Below are 27,375 nucleotides of genomic sequence, written 5' to 3' on the forward strand. Positions count from 1 at the left end.
ACCTCATCTATGGCACTAAAATTTACCCCAGTTTGTCATCGTGTACTTCGTAGGCAACAAGTCAGTTTATGAGACAGACGGCATATCCAATAATTTCTCTTTCTTCGCAGTTCTGACCTGGATTCGTGAGAAATATGACTTGCTCAATCAGCGATGAAGTAGGAAGAGGGGACTCTTCCACAATCCGCCAGAGAACCTGTCCCCGCTCTGAATGCTGTTCCCCCTCTTCACCAGATAACAAATGCTGTGATGGTAGGTTCTTCCCGGCCCTGTGGTATATTCAGCTAATTATCCAACTCATGCAGATAATTGCGTTGTCAAAATCGCACGCCGGGATTGCAAGAATGAGCACAATCATCGAAACAAGCTTCCCTCGAGCTCCCAATCTTCCATTCCACTCCCATCCGACGAAGAACCATGTCAGAGCCACCTTTCTAAAGCAAAAGCTGCGTATAGTGAGATATTGAACAATTTTGGGTGTATTTGCAAGGTGTTGCTTTCCCTGAATTTGGAATCGTGCTGTGCTCTGGAGTCTGGGACTGCTCGACGCAAGAGTTCGGAGAAGGATAGATTTTTGACAGGAATGAGAAAAACTTCTAGTGGGGGGAGTTCTGTCAAGTCGGTTGGAGGCGCTTCGTGTGCTGAAGAGTTGTACTGCTCTCCACCGAAGGGTGAGTTGGTGAAAGCGGTGATGAATGTAAACGCCTGTTGCTCTACACCACCAGAGCAAAATGGAAGCGATATTGGAATGAATTCCGCTACAGAATCTAGGTCAACCAGTGATGACAAAACCAGCCCTAAGTATATCACAGAGGGTTTGGACTGCTGCGTAGAGGAGACAAGTTTCAAAGGTGAAGCTCCTGCTTCGGATTGTGATAAAGGATGTTGTTCTGACCCGAGTGTGGGACCAGCCGTGAAATCGAAATGTGTGAGTAATTCTGGTAAAGGAAGCTGTTCTAAATCAGCAGTGGATCCTATTGTTGTCGCTGTCGCTGCACCTTTGGACGGTTGTAAAAAAGGCTGCTGCTCAGAGCCAACCTCGACTCCATCAGACACCAAGCCGGCTTTGGATAAATGCTGTTCTACTGAGGTTCAAGCTGGGAAACACACTACCCTGGGAGTGGAAGAAGTAAGTTGTTGCAAAATTGGATACCAAAATCTCTCGGATCCGACTGGAAAACGACTTCTCGCTAGAGAAGCTTGCTGTTCCAAAACCAAGTCTGGAGGTAACAAATGTTCGCAAGATGTTGAAATTTTACCCCACATCTCAAACACTAGCGCCAAACAGGTAGACTTGGAAAAGGGAGTCCTTGAAGTCGAACATCTTATCATCAGTGTCCAAGGGATGACCTGTACTGGCTGCGAAAAATCCCTCTCCAAAGCTCTGACTTCGATGCCAGCGGTTTCTAATATCAAAACCAGTCTTGTTTTGGGTCGAGCAGAATTCGACATTCGTGCAAGTTCAGCCGATATCAATGTTGCCGAAACTATTAAGTCTCTTGAAAAAATGACTGGATTTACTTGCTCGAAGATGACATTGTCTGGACATGAGCTTGACCTCATTGTGGAAGACGCTACAGTCTTCATAGACGACAAAGACCTACCATATGGAATCTCGGGTATTGCGGTACAAGATTCTCGTACTATTCGAGTGACCTATCATCCAGAGGTTCTTGGCGCGAGAGATTTGATGAGCAATCCATTTTTTGAATCAGCCAAGCTAGCCCCTATGGCAGACCCTCCTCTCATCACAGCTGGTAGAGCTCATCTTCGGTTGATGCTCTTCAAGACGCTGGTTTCTATAGTTCTGACTGTTCCTGTGCTTATCATGGCATGGGCTGAGCTTCCTCCTCGAGAAATCGCTTATGGAGCGGCTTCACTAGTCCTCGCAACAATTGTGCAGGTGTACATTGCCGGCCCATGGTATTTCAGCGCCTTTAAGGCGCTGTTTTTCTCACACCTAGTTGAAGTGGACTTTCTTGTGGTTCTCTCTACATCAATCGCATACATATACTCCATCATTGCCTATGCTCTCATGGCTTATGAAAAGCCTCTTTCAACTGGGAGCTTCTTCGAAACCAGTACGCTACTGGTAACATTGATTATGCTGGGACGCCTTGTGACTAGTTTGGCAAGACAACGAGCTGTGGAGTCGAATTCTATCGAATCACTTCAACCTTCAATTGCAATTCTCGTAGATTCAGAATCAGACTCTCGAAATGAGATTGATGCACGGCTCTTGCAATGCGGAGATGTATTTATAGTGTCACCTGTATGTATATACGCAAATGGCGGTTCAAGAATATTTCTAATTAGTTGATCTAGCATTCGGCAATCGTCACAGATGGGACTGTAATCTCTGGCGTATCGGGCGTTGACGAGTCCATGATCACGGGCGAGGCTACTTTTGTAACCAAACAACCCGGTTCCCCGGTTGTTGCCGGATGTATGAATCACTCTGGAACCTTAAAAATTCGCCTAAATCGTCTTGTGGGAGAGAATACAATCAAATCAATTGGTTTAATGGTAGACGAGGCAAAATATTTCAAGGCCAGGTTCCAGGATATGGCAGACAGAGTAGCGGCATACTTTGTCCCAATTATTCTTGTTCTCACAGTCACTGTATTCGTTGTCAGGGTGGGAGTCGGCATAGGAATTCAAGATTATTCAACGACAACTGCATGCATCAGCGCCATGACTTACGCCATCTCAGCCCTCATTGTGTCATGTCCATGTGCAATCGGCCTAGCTGTTCCTATGGTTCTGGTCATTGCTGGCGGAGTGGCTGCTAAAAACGGCGTGATCTTCAAGTCTGCAGAAACCATCGAAAAGGCTAGAAATATCTCTCATGTCGTGTTTGACAAGACGGGCACACTCACACAGGGGCAACTCACGGTGGAGAGAGAGTTATATCCAACCGGCGAAGGAACCACCCTCGGACCAATGATTCTTGGGTTGACAAACAGTAGCAAGCACCCTGTTTCGTCAGCCATAGCAGCTCATCTGAAGTCAACTGTCACCAAAGCAGATGAGCTGAAGAAAGTCACCTCGATTGTGGGCTGTGGCATTGAAGCTACTTGGGGAGAAAAAAACATCCGTGCGGGAAATCCATACTGGCTGGGTGTTGAAAACCTACCAGCGGTCACGAGTATCCTCTCCCTGGGAGTCTCTATCTTTTGCATCACTGTCAATGGAAATCTTGTTGCAGTGTATGGTCTCAAGGATAGTCTTCGACCAGATACTATGGCTGTTATCAACGAGTTGAAGCGACGGAAAATCGAGATTTCTATTATTAGTGGTGACAATGAAGAGTCTGTCAAGTCTGTTTCTCGAACCCTCGACTTGCCAGAAAGCCATGTGCGCTTTCAATGCAGTCCAGCCGAAAAGCAAGCATACATCAAGGAAACATCCACTGCAAAGAATGTTGTGATGTTCTGCGGTGATGGAACGAACGATGCTGTGGCACTTGCTCAAGCATCTATTGGTATGCATGTCAATGGAGGCACAGATATCGCTTAAAGTGCAGCAGATGCAGTTTTTATTCGACCAGCTCTGGGTGGAGTTATCGTCCTTATCGACCTTTCTAAGACTTTTTATCGGCGAGTTGCCTTCAACTTTACCTGGTCGTTCGTCTACAACACCTTTGCGATTCTGTTGGCCGCAGGAGCATTTCCGAATTCAAGAATCCCACCTCAGTATGCTGGCTTGGGTGAGATCGTAAGCGTTTTGCCAGTTATTGCTATTGGGGTACAATTGAGGTGGGCTAATTTTACTAATTTTAAGGTCTAATTTGACTTGTGCTCGGTGGTTATTGGTAGGACTTTGCTTTGATGCTGCATTCGTTCATTGGCTTACTCAACGACTATGGAGCTCTTCTAGTTTGACATCATCAAAATCCATAATATCTATACTTGAAGTAAAACTGACTATTGTTGTACTTCCTCAAGATACGAGTAAACTAGTATTTTTGCTCGTATTGTGAACAATCGATTTAATATATTATCTCTAAACTCTGAACTCATTTCATTTCGATATACTCTAGCCTATAAATATAATACAAATTCTCTTTATATTATATATTAAAAAAGATCTTAAATCTTTATCTACTGCTTTCTACTTCTATTTCTATTTCTATATTATATTTATTAATTTGAGGTTGATGTTAGTCTTCAATCTTAAAAATTAGTAATAAAACACTTTGAATAGGTATTATTAGTATTATTTTATAAAAATTTATATATTTAAGATTATTCTTAAACTTTGTTAGTTTTATAAAATAGTTATAGAGTTGTTAATAAAATATATTTCAAAGATATATTTCTTTTAATAGATTAATTTATTATGAATAAAAGAGTGAGTTTAACTTGAGATAATAATTATATAATATATTTTAAATGTCGGTGTTTCTGTATCAGGAAATCGCAGCTTTCTGGAATCCCTCGCGTAATCCACTGGCCGCTGTACCGCTATCCACTATGCTGCCGCTAGCATCCGTAAACGAGGTACTACATGACCGAGTTAGATGGCCGCCCCTGTACACTTCTATATAAATCTAATGCTACTTCCAATGTTCCTCGTTGCTCTGATATCTCTTGAATTGTTCTTCCAGTTCCTCATTTCTCTCTCTACTCTCCCTCGCGAGGATAAAAATGGTTTGCGTTAGTGAAAAACTTGGCTGAGCGGAAGTGGGTTGACTTGAGGTTGGTGGCTGTGTGGTATATCGTCACGTCAAAGACTCTCTCCTTTCAATCGCCTGACAGAATTTACTCCTTTTCCTCAAGACTGGTCCATACTTAATGAAAACAAATGGAATGGGACTGAGAGCCAGACAGACAAAACCCAACAAACTACAAGCCCACGCAACACCCAAAGCATCATACATCTGATAGGTTGCCAACGGTACCAACAGTGCAGCTGCAATATTCCGGCTCAATACAGATGAAGCAAGAGCAGAAGCCGAATATATGTCATAAGCATCCGTGATGTAGTTATTCAGCGCCATGAACGTAAGATCAATGCCAATGCCGAACACGATACCTGAAAGAGCGGGTACGGACCCTCGTTACTGTTAGTGACAAAATACTGAAGGTGACTTGATGTGGTGTAGTAGATGTGCTTACAATGAATACTTGGACGCGCTGTCCATCCCAGCCAGAATAGAGAAATCGCGTAGAGAGGTCCTCCAACGCATGCAAGCGGTAGACGACGATACTCTTCGCGCATAGCCCATTCTTTTCCGCTAAGCTTACTCTGCGATAGAAAGTGGTCATACCAGAGGAAGATAAACATGGCTATGATGCCACCTACACCAACTTTGATCTACTTAGTAACGGCTGCTGCAGTAGAATACTAACGAAGACTCACTTGGTAGTAATAGGAGAGCTACCTGGCCCAAGGTCATGCCGTACGGACCTATACAAGATTAGCTTCGGAGCTTCCTGATATGAATGGTAAATACTGACCTTGGAAGATGATCTGATAAGCTTCGAAATAAAGGTAGTAAATGCTGTATTGGTAGACGAGGAAAAGATCGGAAAAGAGGACAAGTGGTTCGGCGAACATTTTTATAGGTCTTGTAAAAGTTATAGTGACCAGATCTTTCATATTCTTTCCAGCAGTGGGTTGCACCAATCTATGCTCTTGTGTTTTCTGCAGCCTGTGAATGATAACAGGAGCAAAGGTCTCTAGGCAAAAGTTCATCGAGTGTTAGCTTTCTGCATTACCAAAACGAGATTTTGAGAGACAAACCTGGGAGGAACAACAACAGGGGCCAGTTAGACGTAGCAAGAATGAGAGCAATCCAGAACATCCAGTGCCAGTTCGTGGTAGACGTATAACCTGCAATAATCGGACCAATAAGCGGACCAAAACTATTCATTAGACCTGCCATCATCATTGCCTTCCCACGGTGAAGTAAGTTAGGGTAAATATCTGAATACATTCCTCCCAGAATATACTGTGGTGCCGAAGCTCCAACTCCCACCAAGAATCGAAAGAGCAGGAACAATGGCCAGTTTGGTGCAACAGCGCACGCTAATGTAAAAATTGTGTACAGTCCAAAGGAAAAGAGAAAGCAAATTTTTCGCCCATAAGACTCGCCCATGGGCCCGAAGATCAGAGGTCCAAAGATATAGCCGATCAAGAAAACAGCTACTGGAAGTGCCTTTTGCTCTTGACTTGTCACATTGAACGCCGCAGTGAGAGTTTCCAGTGCACCAGTTGGAAGTGCTGCACTGAGACATGTGTTGAAGTTTATGAAGAGGCCAGTTGACACGACATATAGCTTTTTTCCCTAGAAGCATATCATCAGTGATGAAACAGGTAAGTGGCTATGTACTACGTACTGGGGACCAATTGTGTGCAAGTGAAGAATGGGAGTTATCGTAGAGAGAGGAAGTCGCCTGAAAACCATCTACAATCATACCTGAATCCGTTTCTGCAATTGTAGGTGGGAAGCATTTTTCGACTAATGAGTCCGACATGATGATACTATGAACAAGATCTGTGCAGTTCTTTTGTTTAGACTGGTCAAATAAACTAAAAGAGCAAGTTCTATGAGGAATGTTGCTCTAGAATCCCAGTCATGGCGAAGCTTGAAAGTATTAAAACTACCAGTGACTCAGTGAGTTGGTGTGTAGGCTGTGTTGCAATCATTGTGTGTCTGAAAAGCTTGCTCACCAATGAGGTCGTAGAGGGAGGAGATAATTCGGTGCCTCTCTTTCACATTCCCACCATTAGCCATGGAAGGAGAAGACACTAGTACTTAGCTGCCATTCTTTCACACCCTCACGATAAGCGTGTAGAGGGAAATAATTTCGGTCCCTCTCTTTCACATCCCCGCTATTAGCCTTAGCGAGAGGAGATACTCCGGTGGCTCAGTTTGTGCTTTCTTGCTTAATACGTAACGTGATCCGAACCAGTGATGATAAGCACCGACATTGGTTGTGGCACGGGTTTAATCGTTATAGCTCCTATTTCTCTACAATAACCACTTTCTTTTTTCAAGATGATATGCAACATTTTAGTGGATCACAGGCATCTGATGTGCCTCTGTTATACGCCTCCCATCCATGTAAATTTTGGTTATTTCACATCTTTTGGTGTGGGTTGGTTATGTCTAGACAAGAAAGTAATATGGTAAGGTTACATAACAGTACTAGGATACATAAGCTGCGTTGACAACCGGTTATACACGAGTACCAAAGCAGATGACCTAGTGCAGTGCAGGAGATGTTGGAAATAGGTAAACGAAGTAAATACGGAAGTGAGTGAGAGGCACAGTAAATACGGAAGTGGGTGAAAGGCACAGTAAATGGTAAGGAGTGGTTCATTACTTGAAGTGATCAAAAAGCTTTCAAACAAGAAGACTAGCAAAACACGCTTCGCAAAAATTGTAATCTTTGCTATGATTGATAAGTTGGAAGTTACAATCGAAAAATCTCATGTCGAAGGTGGTCATTCTCGACGCGTTTTGAAATCGCCCATCTCATCAATATTCAATACTACTTCTACAACAGCTCCACGCCCATTTTGAACCTCTTTCACAGCCTTGCTGAGCACATCACTTAGTTCTGTGGTTGTAGAAACTTTCGCCGCGAATAGGCTACCCTTAAGGGAGCCAAAATTATCCCCAGCTGCTGCTTTAGCAATTCCGCTATAGTCAGGAGAAGAATCTAATGATATATGCATGTCCTTATTCGACGCTGTGGCACCAAGGCCTGTTGGATGAACGAGTCGATGCGATTGGCGTGGTGCGTTCCACCCTGTATCACATATAGTTAGCACATTTTGAATAATTTCATACGTATCAAAATTAGAATAGATAATAACAATTAAACACTGACCTCTATTGTTGAGCACGATTGTTAAAACGGGTATACCGTATCGAGATGCAGTCCAATAGACACTTCCAGGAACTGTGAATAGATAGGTTCCATCACCCACGACCTGACAAACAAACTTTGGAGTCCCGGCAGCATCGTATGCTAACTTAACCCCCATACCCGCTCCACCACTCCATCCCAAGCCGGCACCGGCAGAATTAATCCAAGAGCCAGGGATTTCTACTTGTAGTTGGTCCGATAAAGGCATTGCGCACGTTGCAGCTTCGACGACAAATATTGTGTCCCGTGGTGCAGCGAATTTTAGCGCGGCTCCAACGTAATGAATATCGAGCGAGCCATCGGAAGGCGAGGTTGCAAGCTTAGCGATGGATTCCATGCGTTCTTGGTATTTCTTGGCAACAACCTTATGTCGTTTTGCAGATTCCTCGTCTGCGAGTTTTTCCTTCGCAAGCTCTGAGGTTGCAAGATACTAATTAATTTGGGTTAAAGCAATATAACTATCCGCTTTCCATCTCCCCTCTGCGGGAAAAAAAGACAACCCCATTGTAGAATTCAGGGGATCGACGTCGACATGATATATGATTGCATCCTCACGAGGACGATTGCGAGAAGGAATCCATGGAACATCGCAATCCAGAACAAATATCACATCAGCTTCGGTTGCAGATTCATCAAAGCTGAGACGAAAGCCAAGGTATGCAGGATGTGAGGCTGGAAAGCACATGTCACAGCCACCGGTGTCTGAAACTTGCAATCCAGGAATCATGTCTGCTAATTTGACTAACTCTGCAGTGCAAGCATGGTTTCTACCGGAGTATCCGGTAATAATGAGAGGCGACTTAGCATTTAACAAAGCTTCTGCAATTTTTTTGACTGCAGATTGAGGCAAGGCAGAGGGGTCGATAGGTCCATACTGTCCAGCATCAAATTTCTGAGGCTGAACAGTCTCGGCCATCACTTCTCGGGCTCCGGCCAGATATACGGGTCCCTTGGGATCACTAGTAGCAAACTGCAGCGCTCGTGCAACAGTTTTCTTCACGGTAGACCCCGTACGGAACTCTCCTACGTAGCGACAATATTGTCGAACGAGAGCCTTTTGGTCTGGTGCATCCTGTAGCCAATGTTGGTATTCAGTTCTTGACCCAGGTACTTCGTCGTCCTCAGTGTATGGGTACAGGCCGGCAAATATCAAAACAGGTGCTCGTCCTGTGTTAGCATCATCTATGAAGACAGGCGAGTCAGTAATTGCTTTTTATGTTATACCTGAGGATTTTGGGCTTAGGTCAAAGAAGCAGAGATACTCACGCATGGCAGCCCCCAGAGCTTGAGTTCCAACATCAACATGAACAATTACGGCTTGTACCCGTCCGGTCGCTCGGGCCCAACCATCAGCCATAGAAAGCGCAACCATCTTTATCAATAACACTAAATCAGTCTTCAACTAACATTGGATAAACGGAAAAGATAAAATGATACGTACTTCATTAGGACAAGTGTAGATTGTAGGAAAGTTTTTTCTCTTTTCTTTCTGCCCCTTCAACATTGATTCTATTAGACTGGGATGGTCTGAACCAAGATTAACGAAACAGGCTTGAATGCCAAACTTGCAACTGTTAGTTAATGCTTTGAATATAGAGCAGGCTCATTGCACGAACCTCGCTCAAAGCATCAAAAAATGCATCCGAAGCCGTATACGTCACAGACGAAGCCATCTTTGAAATTTTTGGTGAAAATACAACAGATGAATAGAAGGCAAAGTATGAATATGTTTGTTTCGAAAATGCTTAGAAAATGTTGGAAATGAAGTCCTGTATTTAAACTTGGGAAAAAATGGGGTAGATGCAGTAAGGTGGCGTATAATCACAGTAAGCGATCCAAAAGCTTTCTTCGTTGTTTCTTGACATGAGAATAAATGTCAAGATCATCCATGGATATGTAGAGAGACTTTTATCTATAGAAAGCAGTTTAAACACAGAAGAATGTTGAGGCAAGCAATGAAGGCAGCAATCATCACATTTCAGGCTATTCAGCTTATTATATGGGATCTCACCCAGTTAGAATGAGACTATAATATTCGGTAAATAGGTACGCTTTTAGAGAGTTATCTTACTGATTTAGGGCTCGTTCGGATCAAAAAAAACATTAGACTCAATATATTAGACATGTTAAACCAAATATAGTATTTACCAAATGTAGTATTGAGCCCAGTACATATTAGTATAAATCAATACATTTAAAATTTATAGAGTAAATCGCGTAAGATTTATAAATTCGCTTTTCCTTTAAAATCAAGCTTTAAAATCTTACGAATATTATATATCTACTTATTAAGTTCATTTTCACTATATAATCTCATTTATATTAGAAATTAAAAACATTCCATAAAATATCTCTCCTCTTTCATCTTTTCTATTTCATTATATATCAAGAAGATATCTCGTACGTTCGTATGTTTACAAATTAATATACAGCATGTACCAATTGCTATTAGCCGAAACATACTTTTTTAAAAAAAATTCACATTTCCCTTTAATACTTTTATTTTAATTCATTAATTATACTATTATAATATATTTTATTGAAATCAATTGATTATAATAATATATTTGGAATGAATCTTAATCTATACAATTATAGTAGAATTATAGGAAAAGCTTTTGAAGATACTAAATCTATTAATATTGTAATCAATCTTGAAATCTTTTGTAAAACTATTCGATATATTATTTTAAAAAATTTAATATATATTAACGGAGAGATTATAACTAAAAAGTCTCAAAGGAAATTATATATAAATTGAAATAAATGTGTTATATTAAAATTTGTATAATTTTTCCCAAAATCGATTTATAAAGAGATTATTGAAATATATATTTTTGATTATAAAAGGATTATTTTTAAAAAGATTTTGGTTAAATATGGTATAGTTAATTGGAGAGTTAGAAAAAGGCCTGAATTTATAGAAGAATATGCTATTAAAAAGCTAGTCTGATATCTAAACTATAAAAAATAGATAATAAAGGAATAGGGGCTAGTTTTTTAATTGGATGAGTGCTCTGTAGAGTAAAGGAAAAAGAAAAACCAAAAATGAGTTTTTCATTTTTTGAGGCAGAAATAGGAGTAGAAAATAATTTAAATTTATTTTATAAATAAGAATATAAAGGTTATAATCTGAAAAGGTTTTTGTAATATTGAGAGGAGTAAGTTTTATATTATAGATAGGGATTTCGAGAGTAAAAATTTCGGATATAATGTTAACTCTTATTTTGAAATTCTTAATAGGGAATTAGCTTCTATTTGAGAGGGATTGAATAAGGAGTATTAATTTATATAGAATAATATTTCTATGTATTAAGCTAATAAGGTACTAGAATAGTTTAGGGCTAGGAATATTTCTTTAATTGATTTCTAGCCTCCTTATAATCCCAATCTCAATCCCATAGAGTATATCTGGTAGTACTTAAAAGTATATGTTTTCGAAATGTTTTTTGATATTGTATAGGATAAAAGTAAATCGGAATATATTAAACAGAAATTAAAAAATGTATTACAAACAATTTGAAATGCTTTAAACAACAATTTATTTATAAAATTAAAAATTAATATATTGAGTAGAATAGAGACTTATATTGCAGCAAACGGTTGGTATACTAAATATTAAATAATTAAATCAAATTATTATTATAATTCTTTTTATTATTAAAATACATATACACCCCAAAAGATTACTTCAATTTCGAATTAAAATATTAAATAATTGATTTAATAATAAAGATTGAATTGATAATGATTAATAATAAAATCCGGGAAAATCTTGGTGGGCTGATAGCAGTTGACTAGTACTATACAATAGCAATTCTTACCGAGTGTTGGTATCAACTTGGGGTTGATAAAGTGTATAGTACTTTAGTCTTTATGATTTATTCGTTCTTGATCATTATTACTATGGGAAGCTAGTACTTAATATAGTAGAAGTGCTAGCGCTAGTGCATACGCTAGTACATACGCTAGTTGCAATACAGTGCCCTCTTAGATCACATGATCGATATCCCGACACTGACAACTCTTAAGTTAAATGGATCATATGCTTAAGCCTAAGCCCATTATTCAACCTTAGACACAGTGTTCTACTCCTACTCCCTTAGCTCCCATTCCACTATTCTCTTTCCACTTAATACATTACTTTAATGACTATCTTATTAATATTAATCAAGTCTTTTAAAGCTTAATATATATTGTTTTTAATTATAATATCCATAGGATTCGATTTCCCATTAATCCATTTAATCTTTATAATCTCTCTATTTTCGTAGTATTATTGTAAAGTCATAATATCAATTAGGAGTTGTTTTTTTGTATTTGTACCGAGCTTAATTAATAGGTTATATAGTGATTTAGAATCTATATAGATTATAAATAATATTTGCTTTTTAGATCTAAAAATAATATTAATAGTATTTTTAATAGCTGCTTTGATATTAAAATCTAGAATTAGTATATATAACTTAGAAGTTAGTATATTCTTAATGATTTTCTTATATTTGACCAACATCTAATAAATGATATTAGTATTGCTATACTTGTCCACAAGATATATAATATAACTGATTTGTAATGATAGATTAGTATTATTAGTAAAAGATGCATCAATAAAGACAACTAGATTAATAAAATCCATATCGAAAGATATAAATGTAAATCCTCTTTTCAGATTATCCATCTGCTATTTAATGATTTTATTAAATTTGATAATATCTTCCTTTTTTGGATCTATTATTTGGATAACAATAGAAAAATAGTATAATATTTCCGATTGATATACAATTATATAATATGTTGGAAGTTGTAGCACGTGCACTACACTACTATACATATATCACTTCTATTTTATAGTTAGATTTTACCTTAGTACAATTAATCTATATAGTCAATATTATATACATTCCACTAGCCTACTCTTTTATTATGAACAGATTATAAGCCTAATAGTTTTACAATAAGATTAAGACTGAAAACTCTTTGAATAGCTTATGTTGTCAAAGTAGAGATTAATAATGAAAAGCTTTTATACAATACAATATTAATATACGAAATATGTATAATAAATAGATTGCTGAATAACAATAGCGAAATAACTATTTATATTATATCCCTTTCTTAAATACAATAGCAAAATAATCAATTATATTATACCCTTTTTTCAAACAAGAAAACTACAAATTATTATTAAAAAAACTATCTATTCCAGTTTGATGTTAAAAAATATTATTAATTATATAGTGTTCGATATCACTCTAAAAATCATTATTTACAAATCAAAATTTATTATTTTCAATTACCCTATCTTGAAAAGAATTTCTCCTTACAATACTAATTCCAAAATTGGGGGAGTTTAATTAAAACAATCCCTTTTCCTTTTCAATTCTTTTATTTCATTATCAAAATATATATAGATTATCAATATAAATCTTTTATTTATAGAATTTCAAAATAAATAAAGATATTAAATCTAAGGATTACTTTAAATATATTCCTTCCTTTATTCAAAAGAATTACAAATACTAAACTCGTCAAATAAGAATTTAATTTCGAAGAAAAAGCTGGTTTCATATATATAAGAAAATATTATAGAAATATATATAGATTGCAAACACCAATAGATTAGCTAAGAATTTCGAAGAATTCCAAATCTCCAGTAATAATAACAATATTATAATAAAGATTCGATTTAATATTAACAAAAAGGTTATTTTTCTTGAAAATAATGTTAATATATTATTCTTATATCTATTATTTATTATTTAATAATAATAAGGTTTTAATAAACGAATATAATATAACAAAGAAATTTTAGAATTATTTAGTTATCAAATATTTCAAAATCGATGATATAGTAATAGACAAATATCTCCTTAAGATTAAAATCTTTTTTTTTGATAATATTTTTAATATAACTATTATAAGTATATAAAATAAACTCAAAAATCTTCGAAAAAAGCTTTTATTTATAAATACTTTAGCTGAAATTTTATATATAAATAAATCACTTTTTCAAAGTTTGATCTTATCTTTTTTTAATAAATATAAAGTTATTATTAATATAATTCGTATTATCAATTCTACTTTAAATATTAATAATAAGATTAAGTATTTATAAGTTAAAAAAGCTAAAATACAAAACTTTAAAGATATAATATATCTTATAAAAAGAAAGAAATATATTCTATCTCATTATTAATACAAAATTAATATAAACTTGAAATTCGATATACTTGTTATTACTTACAAACTCTATAATAAATCTAATCATTTAATCCTAAAATACTTCTAGCTTCGATATACCAAACATTTTTTGAAATTCAATTCAAAATATAAACAAAAGAGAAAACAATCCATATCTTTATTATAAAAAGATAAAAAGTATAAAAAGTATAAGGCTTATATCACTAAATTAAACTCTAATACTGTTAAAAGTATTATTAATAACAAATCTGATTCTGAGTATTATTATTTCACTAAGGAAAGTATTAATAAAATATTCCTATTACAATAATATACTGATATTAATATTACTTTATATATATCTAACCAATATTCTTTTTTCAAAAATCTAATTTATATTTTGCAATAAAGAATAACAATTAATAAAGAAATTATATACTCAAATAAATAAAAAACAATAAATATAATATATAAGAATAGAATAAGAATATTATTAGCTGGAATATTATATATACCAGGATTAAAGGTTAACCTACTTTTAACTAAAAGAATTTGTAAGATAAAGCTTAAGAATATATTCAATTTTAAGGAAATATATTTCATATTAGAAAATAATAAGAATAATAAGATTATTAAAGTTATAATAAAAAATAGAATATATATTATTTTATATATAAAACTAAAATACAAGGATTCTATATTCTTTATATTCTTTATAAAAATAATTAATGGAATAAAAAAAAAATTAAAAAATTGATTATAACGAAAAAGGAAAGATATCTTTTTTAATATAAACAATTCAATCATCTTGGCCCTGATAAGATCAGAAATCTATACAAAATCATTACACTTTAAAGATTAATCAAAATTTCTTTAATTCTGAATATTTATAAAATATATATTTTTATAAAGATAATTAACAGGATTCCAAGCTAATTAAATATACAGAAATCTAAAAAACTAGAATTAATTTATTTTAATATTACTAACCCTTTTTTAAAGATTATTTAAAAACATAAATACTTTTTCCTTATTATTAATAGCACTATAAGAATAAATTAGATTATCTTATTAAAATAGAAAAGTAATATAATACCTTTATTGAAAATCTAGAAATAGAAAATTGAATTTGCTACAAGAATAGCTATAATTACTATTAGAACCAATAATACACCAGAGTTTTTTCAAATTATTCGGAAATAAAAGATTAGTATATAATTAAAGATTACAATAATTATATTATTTTATTAAAATAGTTTAGCTGAATACAATATATATACTACAGAAACTAATATAAAAATAATATTAAAAAAAGCTTATTTACTATTAAAATTTTGGAATAAAACTATTAAACATAATATATACATTCGAAACTATACTAATATTAATTCAAATACAAATAGAATCGATTGAAGTCTATTTGAAGTATTTATAAATATATTATCAGATATCAATATATGTAAAATCTAGGGGAATCGATACTATACTTATATTAATCCTAAAACTATTTCAATAAAACAAAGATATAATAAACTCTACAATACAATAAGGATTAGAATATTTCTAAAATATTCAAAAAACACTATTAAATATATAAAAATTTATTTATCAAAATTAGATTATACTTATTACTTTTATTATATTATAATTAATAAAAACTATAAAGAAGAAAATATAAATCTAAAACTCAAAAACTATATAGCCAAATTGCAAGGTATTAAGAATATAGAATCTGATTATAAGCCTTACAATAGATTCAAAAATGTTCCTAAATTATTATTTATTCTGATTGATTTATTAATATTATTAAATAAAATAATTATAAATTTGATAAAGATATATTTATTAATACTAAAACAAACAAAAACTAGAATATTATATTTTGATAAAAATAAATATAAAAATATTTAACAAATAATAAATAATTCACTAAAATCAGAAAATAATAACAAAAAAACAGAGATTACCTTATCTAAAATTATTTTAATTCCTAATTCTATATTATTAAATTCAACTACAATTTTATTATTTATAATATTTATTTTTATATTTATTTTTATATTATCAAATTCAAAATGTAATTTTAGGAAAAAAAAAAGAAATAATAATAATAATATGAAAGGGTATATCTTCAAAATTATTCAATTTCTATTTATCTCCTTAAATAAATTAGTATTAAAATTAATTGAATATATTATAATTGTAATCCCAAATATTCATTAATTTGAAAAGAAAATGAATAATAGAATTGCTTTTAAGATTTTGATTTTTTTAGAGAATATATTAATAAAAATTAAAACTACTTTATTAATAATAAAAATACTCAAAATCAAAATATTAAATATATATAAAAATATAATAATAAACAAAAAGTATATAAAGAATTAATAAATTATAATTCAAAAAAAAATAAATTTATTAATTAAAAATGGTATTTAAAAAAAATTTATTTTATTATAAGAAAATAATTTAGTTTCAATAAAATAAATATTTATTATTAAAACAAAAAATAATAAGATAAAGCAATTTAAGACTAAATTAGTAATTAAAGGATTCAATTAAATTTTAGAGAAAGATTATAATAAAATCTTTATTTTTATAATTTGTTTTAATACTTTTCGCCTTTTTCTTGTAATTATTACAAAAAAAGATCTTAAATATTCTTATTTTGATATTAAAAATATATTTATCAAATTATATTTAAAAAAAGAAATCTATTTAGTATTTTCTCAAAATATTCAAGTTTATTAAAATTGTATACTATATATACTTCGAAGTCTTTATAGATTAAAGCAAATTAATAAAGATTAAAGTCTTCTTTTAAAAAGAGAGTTAATTAAAATAGGTTTTATATAAAGTCTTATAGATTTATATTTATATATTAATCATTTATAATAATTATTTCTTTTAGTTTATATAAATAATATTATTATTATTATTATATAAAAACAGAATATTAAATAGTTTTATAGCAACCTTTCAGTTTGATTTAATATTAAAGATTTAAAAAAGATTAATAAGATTTTAGGAGTGTATATTATTTATAATAGATTTAAAAAAATATTAATTATAAATTAAAAAGAGTATTTGGATATAATGCTTATTTGTTTCAGAATTTTTTATAGTTAATATACTCTAAGAAAAATACTAATCTCAAATTATAACCAATTATAATTAATACTCCCAAATAATAAGCTTATTGATATAAATAAATATTAATAAGTAATTGGTAATATAATTTATTCTATAGTTTATACTAAACCAAATATTATATTTAGTTTTGAAAGGTTAATATAAACTATATTGAATTCTATCAAATATTATAATATTATACTCAAAAACCTTATAAGATATTTGAGATCGACTATTAACTAGAAACTACATTTTAGACCTGGGAAAATTTAATTAGATATTTATAAAGAATATAATCTCTTATAACGAATTATTAAAGTATATATCAATACAGATTAGGTAAATAATAGAATTAATCGAAAAAACATTTTTAATGAAATAATAATATTTTATAGTGGATTAATCTTATAAACAAGCAAAAAGTAGATATCTATAGCTATATTTAGTATAAAAACTGAATACATTTTTATAGTAATATTCATTAAATAAAGGTAATAAATAACTCAATTTTTGAAAGATTTAGAATAACCACAATATATTGAAAGCAATAGTAAAGTTCAAATACTAAAAGATAATCAAGGAATGTTAGTATTAATTAAGAATCTTTATCTATACAAATAATCAAAGTATATTGATATATATTATCACTTCATTCAGGATTTTACAGAAAAATATCTAATCAATATCAGTTATATCAATATAAGTAATATAGCTATAGATGGATTAACAAAACTATATGCAAAAGTAATATTTGAGAGATTCAAGAATATATTAAAATTTTAAAACTAACTATAAAAACTAAGAGAATAAACTCTTTGAAAAAATATTAGAAGTTGTGGTATGTGCATTATATTACTATATATATATCACTTCCACTTCATAATTAGATTTTATCTTAGTATAATTAATTTACATAATCAATATTATATGCATTCCACTGGCCTGCTCCTTTATTGTGAACATAATATATATTTCTCATATATTGAGTAATATATTGATTCTTTGAAGTAACATTCTTTCAAACTTTTTCTCTTATTTCATATATATCGATATTTTCTAGTATAATTATTCTGAAATTATTGTATTATTTTTTCTAATTCAGATAAGTTCTATTATTTTTAAGAATAATCAATTTACTATTAAACTTGAGTAAATAGTTTTCGATAAACTGCTTTTTGTTTTTAGCTATAAAATCGGCCTTTTTCAATTTCTCTTACTTTAAGTATATAAATCTCTTGTTTTCAATTATAAGAGTATTATTGGTTTGAAATTTTATAATATTAATATAGTTAGTTAAATAAAGTAAATAAAGATTGTATATAGATTGTATTATATTTAGTTTATTCCTATAATGATTATAATAGATTCCAAACTAATAGTTTTCTGCTTTTAGAATATTATATAAAGATTTGATAACATATAATATATATCTATTATCAAATCCGATTTTTACTAATATTTCCATATAAATAGGTTTATTCAAAGTCGTAATTGACTGGGTATATACCTATATAATATCCTATAAATAAATCTGAATATACTTATTTGATACTTACAAAATAATAGTAAATATAAGAATAATATACTAATTAACACATTAAATAGTTGGTAATTATATTAAAACAATGATTTTTCTCGTATTTTTGTATACTTGAACCATTAATTGTAACTTTGTATATATTTTATTAGTTCCTTTTTCCTTTATTTTATTAACAAATCGAGATTTAAATAATCGTGTTCCGGGTGGTATGCTAGCTTTGGTGCATACGCTAGTACATACGCTAGTTGCAATACAGTGCCCTCTTAGATCACATGATCGATATCCCGACACCGAGATTTAAGAATCGATGAGAATAATCATAATGACTACCTAGGTATTCACATCAACTTGACCTTACATTTGATTCCATTTCGTATGATTACTATTCGTACATCTCGGTGATTAGTGATACTCGAGTTATATATATCGTCAGCTACAACCCCACCATCATCAACCTTTTCTATGTATATATATATATCACCACTTCAACCGGAATCAAGAAGTATCTATCTCAAGAAGCTTTTCCAAAGAAGCGAACCTTTCGAAAAAAGACCTCCTCAATAGTTGCACCAAGAAAACCTCTCATCTTTTAAAATGTCCACCGCAAACCTCACAATCCATTAACACACCGGACCCTTCCCCACCCCCTCCTCTCGTCAAAATCCTGCTCTCCATTTCCTCGAACACTACGCCAGTAAAATCAACTCCGCATCCTACTCTGGTTCCTATCTTCCCTATTACCATCCACATAGCATCTTTCACGACGCTACTGGTGTTGATTATATCGGCGGCGCCGTAATATGGAAATGGATTCAGGGGTTGTTCGGAGGTGAAATATTTTCGAAGATAGAAATGGAGAGTAAGGAGTTTTTTGTAATCGGAGGATTAGAAGAAGGAACAGCGGGTCCAGCAGGAAAAGGGGAATGGAAAATATATGGGGAGTGGATAGCGCATTGGTGGGTGAAGAGCACAGGGGAAAAAATTAGTGTACCGAGGAGTATGGTATTTACCTTGGTGAAAGCTGAGGGCGAGGGAACGGGAAAGAAACTGGACACTAATGGGGAGATGGTAGAAGAGGTGGGGTTCGAGGGGTTACAGATTGGTGATGTGAGATTATATTACGATCGCAGTTTGTTGAAGGGAGTATTTAAAGTCAGCCAGCAGGAGATAGAGAAGTTTGGTGCTTGATTTTAGCATTGGGAAGACGAGACTACTGCATCCTCGTGGCCCCTTTATTTCCTCTTCCCAGGGTACTTTGTAGGAAGAAAATCAGTATGATGAGAGATAAATCATGTGATAATCAAAAAGGAAAACAGAAAGCCATTCTCATCCAGTGATAGTGAACATGTATACACTGATTCCACTAGGTAAAACCCGATTATAGACATTCGGAATTTCGGGTAAAGTAACTTCCTAGATTTCCATACAATGTATCTGGTAGATTTGTTCCAACAATTACAGACTCTCCAGCCATCACCACTAGGTGTGTATGTTCCATTGATGCCAAGCTTAACCACTCTTGATATCTTCTATCATCTATTTTTACATATCACCTACTCCCCCCTACAATCCATTGAACTCAAGCCTCTCTTTCCTGTACTCTATTAAGCATCTAAAGGCTTCTGCCCATAATGCGCATATCTGTCAGAATCAATTAGCATGACTATCCTAACATCACTTCCCACAAAGTCTCCAAGGAAGAAAGACAATAGAACACTAACATTTCCCAATAAGCATGAATTGACGTATCCTTCATTTCCCTCCTAACATCCACCAAAAATAATTCTAATTCATCTACACTCCATCCTAATAGCCTTGTAAATATGGCTACACTCAGTCCCATAAGTCCGGAGGTGAGATTTTCTTGATGCCACATTCCTGTTTCAATTCATATTAGCATATATCTCTTTACCCCTTTTATATCTCTTGGCATCATCTCCAATCTTTCCTCGGAACTCCTTTCCCTCATTTAGAAAAATTATCACTCACCCAACTCCTTAGCTTTAGCATCCTTCGGCCACTTGTTTCCTGGCCACTTATAAATTGTCCGACTAACGCCCTGGAACCCTCTCTTCTCCAATTTCTCTTTACAAGTGATTGCACTGTCCAGATCTCTGCCAGCTATAATACTTCCTTCTAACAGTAATTGTGACCATTTAAGAAGCGCTGAATCGGGCTTCAGTGTATCATCTGCGCAGGATACGGGGAGTCGAATATCTAGAAGTTCAATGTATCCACCTGGTTTCAGGTTACTGTTCCAAATATAGTTAGCACGGTGGAAAAATCTGTGAATTTGAGAAAAAGAATAACTAGGAATACATCGACAACAGACAAAAATATGAGAGATAACTCACTTCCAAGCTTGATCAAAGAATCGATCCCAATTCCCAATACTCCCCGTCATCATTCTCGCATAGATAAAATCAAACGCATCACTATCCTCAAAAGTCCATTCCTCTTCCAAATCATCCACTTGAAATATTGCATTCGGAGGTGTAAACATTGGTTGAATAGGACTTAAATCAATTCCCAAAACCGTAGCTTGAGGATACTCATCCGCAAAATCTGTTGTCCAAATTCCCGTTCCACAACCTACATCCAAAACCCTCTCAATCTTATCTGCCTCGATTGGTGCTGTGAAAAGCTTGCCATCAAATGTGAGACTACATATATGATGTTGTAAATCTAATCTTTCTTGTTCCATATCATCATTAGGATATGCATATTTTCCATCTTTATAAGCGTGATATGTACGTCCATTCTCTATGCGGTATCTAGTAATACTCGATGCGAGTGAGGTTGTGGAACTTCCAGGTTCGGATCCAAGGGCTGAATCGCCATCGTCGATTAAAGCTTCCGGATCGTCGGCTTCTAGCGTTACTGGTAAGGGAGCTGGTGTTGGAGCTTCTGTTGCCGGTTCAGATCCTATGGGCGGAGGCGAAGCCATTGCAGTGTAGAGGACAAATGTATCGATAGATAAATGACTATTATACGAACCAATAGTTTCAAACACAAGAAATAAATCAAATATCGTTCCAAAGTAAAGTATCAATTCAATTGATCAAAACGTTGATCTCAAAAACCCCTATAGGGTATCAAAAAATTAATTACTGACGTAGTTTGTACGAGGATTGCGTAACCAAAGAACTATATAAAGAACACAAAAGGAAGAAAGAGAGCCCTCCGAAAGGAGAATGGCATACGGAACTCTTATATTAGAGAGCTACTCCAATAAAACCTCGGTGCTGATGTGCAAACAATTATTAATCGACCAGACATGGTCCTAGACAATCATGATCCCAAATGACTTCAATTCGGGAATCTGACACGTACAGCAAAGAGAACAAGATAACCATTGCGGATTGCGGTCGGCAAAAAAATTCAAAATCTGATATGTTTTCAAAAGAGATCAGTCCTGACTCCTGCCTGCTTGTCCCACATCCAAAAGTCTCTTATATGAAGCAACTTACATATTCCTCTCCACATTCATGATTGGATTTTGCTCTCGGAGTTCCTTCCCATCATGATCCCCCATACAGGGCGTTTTACTTTCTACAAGGAAAATCCCTTGTTCCCTCGTGTCTATTGGTGATAACAACGGGCTTTACAAAAGCCGAAGTGGGGTGAGTCTGCCAACAACTTTAAGGAAGCAATTATCCATGTGCATTTAACATGTCGATCATGAGGTTTCGAGAATTTTTTCGATGTAACGATTTGAAATGCATACAATACAGTCAAGAGATGAATAATTTGCTTCGACCAAGTAGCAAAGTGAATCAACTTCTGCAAATGGTGTTATTATCTGAACTTGAAGAACAATCAATGTAAGAAACGAATTCTCTGTCAAAATGTCAGCAAGACCAACAATTAGAAAAAGCATATCCTTAGCATCGTCCCCATCTTATATGCACGTCGTTCATTCGACCGAATCACACCTCCGTTAAGATCTTTTTGACTTCCTCGAACACTAGCCGTGCTCACCGCACCAGCACAGCTGTCGCCAGCCGCCTTAAAAGTCATACATATTAGGGCCCCCGCAACTCTGCTTGAAACCACCCTTGCAAGTCATGGTATACGCGTGCGCTCCCGTTAGACTACTTGGTTCAGGGTTTGGCGGCACCGATCCCGCGTAACATTCCCGTCCATATTCTAGTGCAATGTATTTGTAGGTAGGTGATGGGGATTTGAGCAGTGACTTGAGCTAGGGCAGAAGAAATACAAAGTTTGGGGCTCATTGAATCTTTGGAGAAGAATTTGGGGAGATTGAGTCCTCCATATGGTTTTCCTGCGGGGTCGTTGAAACAACCTATCGACGCAAATTCCAATGTTGCAGTGTTGCCTACTGAAGGAGTGGTAGATGTTCTGATTGATGGGTAATCATTCGATGGGAAAGGAGCCACTGAAGAAATCGCCGAGGGGGTACTGGATCGTGTATCTATCGTAGATGAGTTGCTGGTTGAGGAGATGAGTGAGACTAGTGCACTGGAGGACCACGATGAAGATATTGAAGAGGCAATCACACCACTTTGAACGGGGGAAGAGACCGAATTGGTTGAGGGAATGGAGCTCAAGCTTGAATTAGCGCCTGTGCCGTTGTGATACATCTGTAAATGAGGTGACCCACCGCACTGAGTCATGCTATTGAGTAAACTCCAACGGTTGTACACATAAAAACTAGACTTGCCTATTCCAAGGAATTTCCCATTCAAGTCAAGGACCAAATACTCCTTGATGTAGACACAAAACTACCTGCGTTGATGACATTTCCACTATAGCCCATGGAAAATTTAGCTTGAAAGCAAAGATATGGTGGTGCTTGATAATTTCATTCACTCCCTCCAATATCCAATGCCATATCAGATAAATGCGGAACAAAAAGCATAACAGCTTTCAATATTCATCCTATTATTTGCATCAGTATTGCCAGTTAGAGCTCTTCCGATGGTACCCTCGGTATAGCACCCTACGAAGGTGTTTGAGCCGATACAGATTGAATGATCACAGGTCAAGTCGAGGCTGGTACGACCGAGGTAGTCGGTAGAAGTAGAATTTGGAGTGGAGGACGCAGTGGTAGAAGAAGTGGCTGTGGAATATTGGGACAAAGTAATCGCTGGTGGAAAAGATGAAGAGGACTATGTGGTAGAAGTTGAGATTGAACTACTACTGCTGTTTGAAGAATTGAGAGTTCAGGAAATGAATCCGGGTCAGGCACATACTTGGTCCTGTGATAGTAAACTGATACAAATGTACCATCTCCCCCGCATGCCTGTGTTATATCTCCAAGACAACTGAATGCACATTTGTTCAAGGACAGGTCACTACTTTGAAAGAATTAGATTTCCAACTTGTAAAATCAAACACGAAAATTCTATTTCGCTGCTTTTGGATCAATGTTTCCACACCAACTTTCCGTGTCTGTCAAAATCGGCTGTGATCAGGAGGTGCTCCTCGTCCGAGATACAGACAATACTCAACACCGGCGAATTTTGATGCAACCGTTTACTGAAGTGATGGCAATTTTGGCGGTAATCAATAGCTCGAGTCCTGGTGGAACCAATAGCAACTTAATCAAAGTCGACTGGCTGAGTATACTGAAGAGGTAAAGCAACCGGAGATTCTGAACATATGACACTGCCATTAATATCCAATACATACAAGCGTACATCTTCAAAATTTGGACATTGAAACTGATTGAGACCTCCAGTTGGCGGAATTGGAATTGGAGTCAAGATTCCATTTACAGGCTTGGCTTTTATATGTAGTAGAGTAGTAGTCGGTATCCCTAGAGAAGCCTTAGCAATACAATACGAAAGTGAACTAAGGTCCCGTTTTTTTGCCTATTTCCACAGCTCCTGTGAAATTTGATGGGCTTCGTCCGAACAAAATAAAAAGCAGCGCGTCTTGATCGTCATATCCCGGCTTGTAACAGACTGTTGGAAAGCCTAGATAGTGTAAGCCATGAATATATATTGTTTGAACCTGAATTCAATCAATCACGTATCAACAAGAGTAGAACTTGGTTTATTTTCCGTGAAATATATGTCGTATGCGTACTCACTAGATACAACCTCCTTCGAGAGGACATGAACCTGGGCCGGCAAATATCGAACGCTGAGCAATGATTGGTTGGAGTATATTGTCAGATCCTGTAAGACTGTCAACCGCTGTATCCATGAGGATGACTACAGAAATACCTCCAGGCCCCTGGTTGAACCCATCAAGATTGTTCACATTCAAAACAATAATTTAATGTCAGCTATTGCATGTCACTGGAAAGCTTCCCGAACTTTTTGTACTATGCTTTCCCAATTTTCCAATGACAACTGCGATGCATGAAAACCAGTGCCGATAAACACTGTAGGGACCAATAGAGCAACACCACCGGATCCTAGATCTTGACCACCAGCACCCATAGGGACGTATTCGTACGGGTCGAAATAATCTGACAAAATGATTTTGCCGGCGGGTGAAATGGCGATATTCAACACAACTTCGTCCAATGAAAGTGGAGATTTTCCCGATGTCGGCATATCCTCATTTGCATGCTCCTCTCTATCCCTTCAAAGTTTAGCATATGCAATTGCATATACCACAGAATACTCCAAGTGTCCAGTAGCAAGAAACAGTCGATTTCCATCTGTCGCCACGCCCATACCCCCTTACCATGTTCCAGCTTTCCCACCTTGTTGAGTATTAAAATCTGCAACGACCAACAGATCACCCGGACTTGACTCCATGATGAAGATGGACGTAACTTCAATTCCAGAAGTTGCGCTAACTACAACTGATGGCCTAGTATAATGAAAAGCTCACAATGCCGTCCAAATGCGCCAATCACCACGCCGTTGATTAAGGTGACAGATGGTCGTTGAAGAACAGTACCGCCGGGAAAGTACCTAACAATATAAGCCTGATTAGCTTGGAGATAAAAGAACCTATCCACCTGGTAAGGCCAGTGATATCCTGAAGAGTAATGATATCAACAGCATATAATGTGTAAAACCCTGTCTACCTATCAGCGCCAAATCCTCCATACCATAGCATTTCTTGTCATTAGCGACACCCCCAGTAGCAGCTTCATCCTTGTATGTCTTGGAGAAATATTATAGAAGATCATTTGCTGGATCTATAATAGGAGTTCAAACAATGTCAATAATATCTGGGACATCAGCACGTCTGTCTATTTGTATCAAACTGTGGTCCAATCCATCTCCAGCTAAAGTTACCAAAGATCAATTTTTAGAAAAGGTGGCTGTATAACTCGTAAGTTCAACAGAGTCTCATTAACAGCATCCAAAGCAAGTGTGTACTAACGGTTTTGCATGCAATTCCTCCTTATTGTTCCCGTATCAATTTTTCCGTAATATCCCGAAAATAGCAGAACCTACTGTTGAAGGCTGCATTATTATCCAAGTATCTAGATCGAGATTTTTTGATACTTGAAGATGAAGATTGCAAAATTGAGACAAGGCAGAAAGTTTGACATAAAGACATCCCCCCATTTTTGCAATTGGTACAGAGCGCAGGAAGGCATCGAAGTGATAACGTGATGACACTTACCATCTGTGAGATGAATCAGAAATTCGACGGAAAGCTGCATTATTTCCCAAGGGAAGCGTATGGAGGAAACAAAAAATTCCATACCTCAAATGATCACGGCAGATCCATACGACCATAATGTGATACCCTGATATATCGCAAAACCAATTGACATGCAAATGTATACCAAACTCCCACAACATATATACCGGATTTATACTTCCTGGTATGATGTTTTCCATACGATGGTTTCACTTGAACACAGCTACCCGGTCAAAAGAACAGTCCGGATTGAAAGTGGAAGTCTCTTGAACAAAGCCTTAAAGCTTTGATATGCAGATTATTCTGAGAGCATGCCGAAAAGGAAAATGATAGAGAAGACACAAGCACAAAACTGACATTGAATTCGATGGATCTTCATCTCATCCCCAGTTTTCCTGCTCGCGATCAATAACTAATCGTCTTTCAAGTAGTACTGAAATTCAACGCGTATGCTATCATGACTATCGGAGCATAAGTGAATAGAGAACCATGCGACTTAGCAATTTCGCGACGTTACCATTGAACATTATAAGATGATATACGATATGCGATATAAAGAGAAAAATGAGGTCTTGAGAAGAGAGGAAGAGAAGCAATAACGACACCTCTGCCCGATTTTCAGGCTTGTGGAATTCGAACATTCACAATTCAATTTGTTTGTGCATTCATAGGCACTTCGCCTCACTCACATGACCAAACCAGCCTGTAACGAATTGAAATTATTAAAACCATCCAGAAAAATTCTAGCCCCAAATTCTGACCAAGTTACCAACTTTATCATGGAAATTGTATCAAAAAGCCTAGATAACTAAAGATTCATTGCATTGGGACAAAGCGTTGAAGTGATATAATGGCGCAAACGAATCTCGTGGACTCGTCGCGGGAAACGAGAATATTCGATAGACAAGCCAAATTCCTCAAAATATTCTTCAAGAAGCACGATCTGGAGAACATAGTGCGATGAGCTAGATATCCTGATCTTTGATCCATCTCATTAGTTTCCAGACTACTGCTACAAGTATAAAGATTGTGCTTCTGGGTCAAGAAAGCATAGAT

General features: G+C 35.0%; 6 protein-coding genes across 6 annotated transcripts; 2 read left to right on the forward strand and 4 right to left on the reverse strand.

Moving 5' to 3' along the window:
* Window positions 1–134: 134 nt before the first annotated feature.
* On the forward strand, window positions 135–3,519 carry EAE98_008835 (uncharacterized protein; the record flags this gene model as incomplete). The annotated part of the gene is made up of 3 exons (XM_038956458.1): window positions 135–252; window positions 306–2,272; window positions 2,326–3,519. The coding sequence occupies 3 exons, from the start codon at window positions 135–137 to the stop codon at window positions 3,517–3,519; spliced, it is 3,279 nt and encodes a 1,092-aa protein (XP_038807170.1).
* Window positions 3,520–4,723: 1,204 nt separating this feature from the next.
* On the reverse strand, window positions 4,724–6,482 carry EAE98_008836 (uncharacterized protein; the record flags this gene model as incomplete). The annotated part of the gene is made up of 6 exons (XM_038956459.1): window positions 4,724–5,058; window positions 5,121–5,312; window positions 5,365–5,412; window positions 5,463–5,684; window positions 5,749–6,292; window positions 6,345–6,482. The coding sequence occupies 6 exons, from the start codon at window positions 6,480–6,482 to the stop codon at window positions 4,724–4,726; spliced, it is 1,479 nt and encodes a 492-aa protein (XP_038807171.1).
* A 973-nt stretch (window positions 6,483–7,455) lies between these two features.
* On the reverse strand, window positions 7,456–9,556 carry EAE98_008837 (uncharacterized protein; the record flags this gene model as incomplete). The annotated part of the gene is made up of 6 exons (XM_038956460.1): window positions 7,456–7,763; window positions 7,845–8,313; window positions 8,410–9,065; window positions 9,150–9,255; window positions 9,325–9,447; window positions 9,500–9,556. 6 exons carry the CDS (start codon window positions 9,554–9,556, stop codon window positions 7,456–7,458), a joined length of 1,719 nt encoding a protein of 572 aa, XP_038807172.1.
* A 10,034-nt stretch (window positions 9,557–19,590) lies between these two features.
* Window positions 19,591–19,926, forward strand: EAE98_008838 (uncharacterized protein; the record flags this gene model as incomplete). Its single annotated transcript, XM_038956461.1, has 1 exon — window positions 19,591–19,926. One exon carries the CDS (start codon window positions 19,591–19,593, stop codon window positions 19,924–19,926), a length of 336 nt encoding a protein of 111 aa, XP_038807173.1.
* EAE98_008839 (uncharacterized protein) lies at window positions 19,875–21,910 on the reverse strand. The gene is made up of 4 exons (XM_038956462.1): window positions 21,093–21,910; window positions 20,728–20,990; window positions 20,460–20,616; window positions 19,875–20,379 (listed from the first exon to the last, which is right to left on the reverse strand). Exons 1-4 carry the CDS (start codon window positions 21,683–21,685, stop codon window positions 20,343–20,345), a joined length of 1,050 nt encoding a protein of 349 aa, XP_038807174.1. The 5' UTR covers window positions 21,686–21,910; the 3' UTR covers window positions 19,875–20,342.
* Window positions 21,911–24,302: 2,392 nt separating this feature from the next.
* EAE98_008840 (uncharacterized protein) lies at window positions 24,303–25,475 on the reverse strand (the record flags this gene model as incomplete). The annotated part of the gene is made up of 4 exons (XM_038956463.1): window positions 24,303–24,520; window positions 24,804–24,942; window positions 25,035–25,296; window positions 25,402–25,475. The coding sequence occupies 4 exons, from the start codon at window positions 25,473–25,475 to the stop codon at window positions 24,303–24,305; spliced, it is 693 nt and encodes a 230-aa protein (XP_038807175.1).
* Between the last annotated feature and the right edge of the window lie 1,900 nt (window positions 25,476–27,375).

This window comes from Botrytis deweyae, assembly GCF_014898535.1.
Source record: "Botrytis deweyae strain B1 chromosome Unknown BDEW_024, whole genome shotgun sequence".
Lineage (NCBI taxonomy): Eukaryota > Fungi > Ascomycota > Leotiomycetes > Helotiales > Sclerotiniaceae > Botrytis > Botrytis deweyae.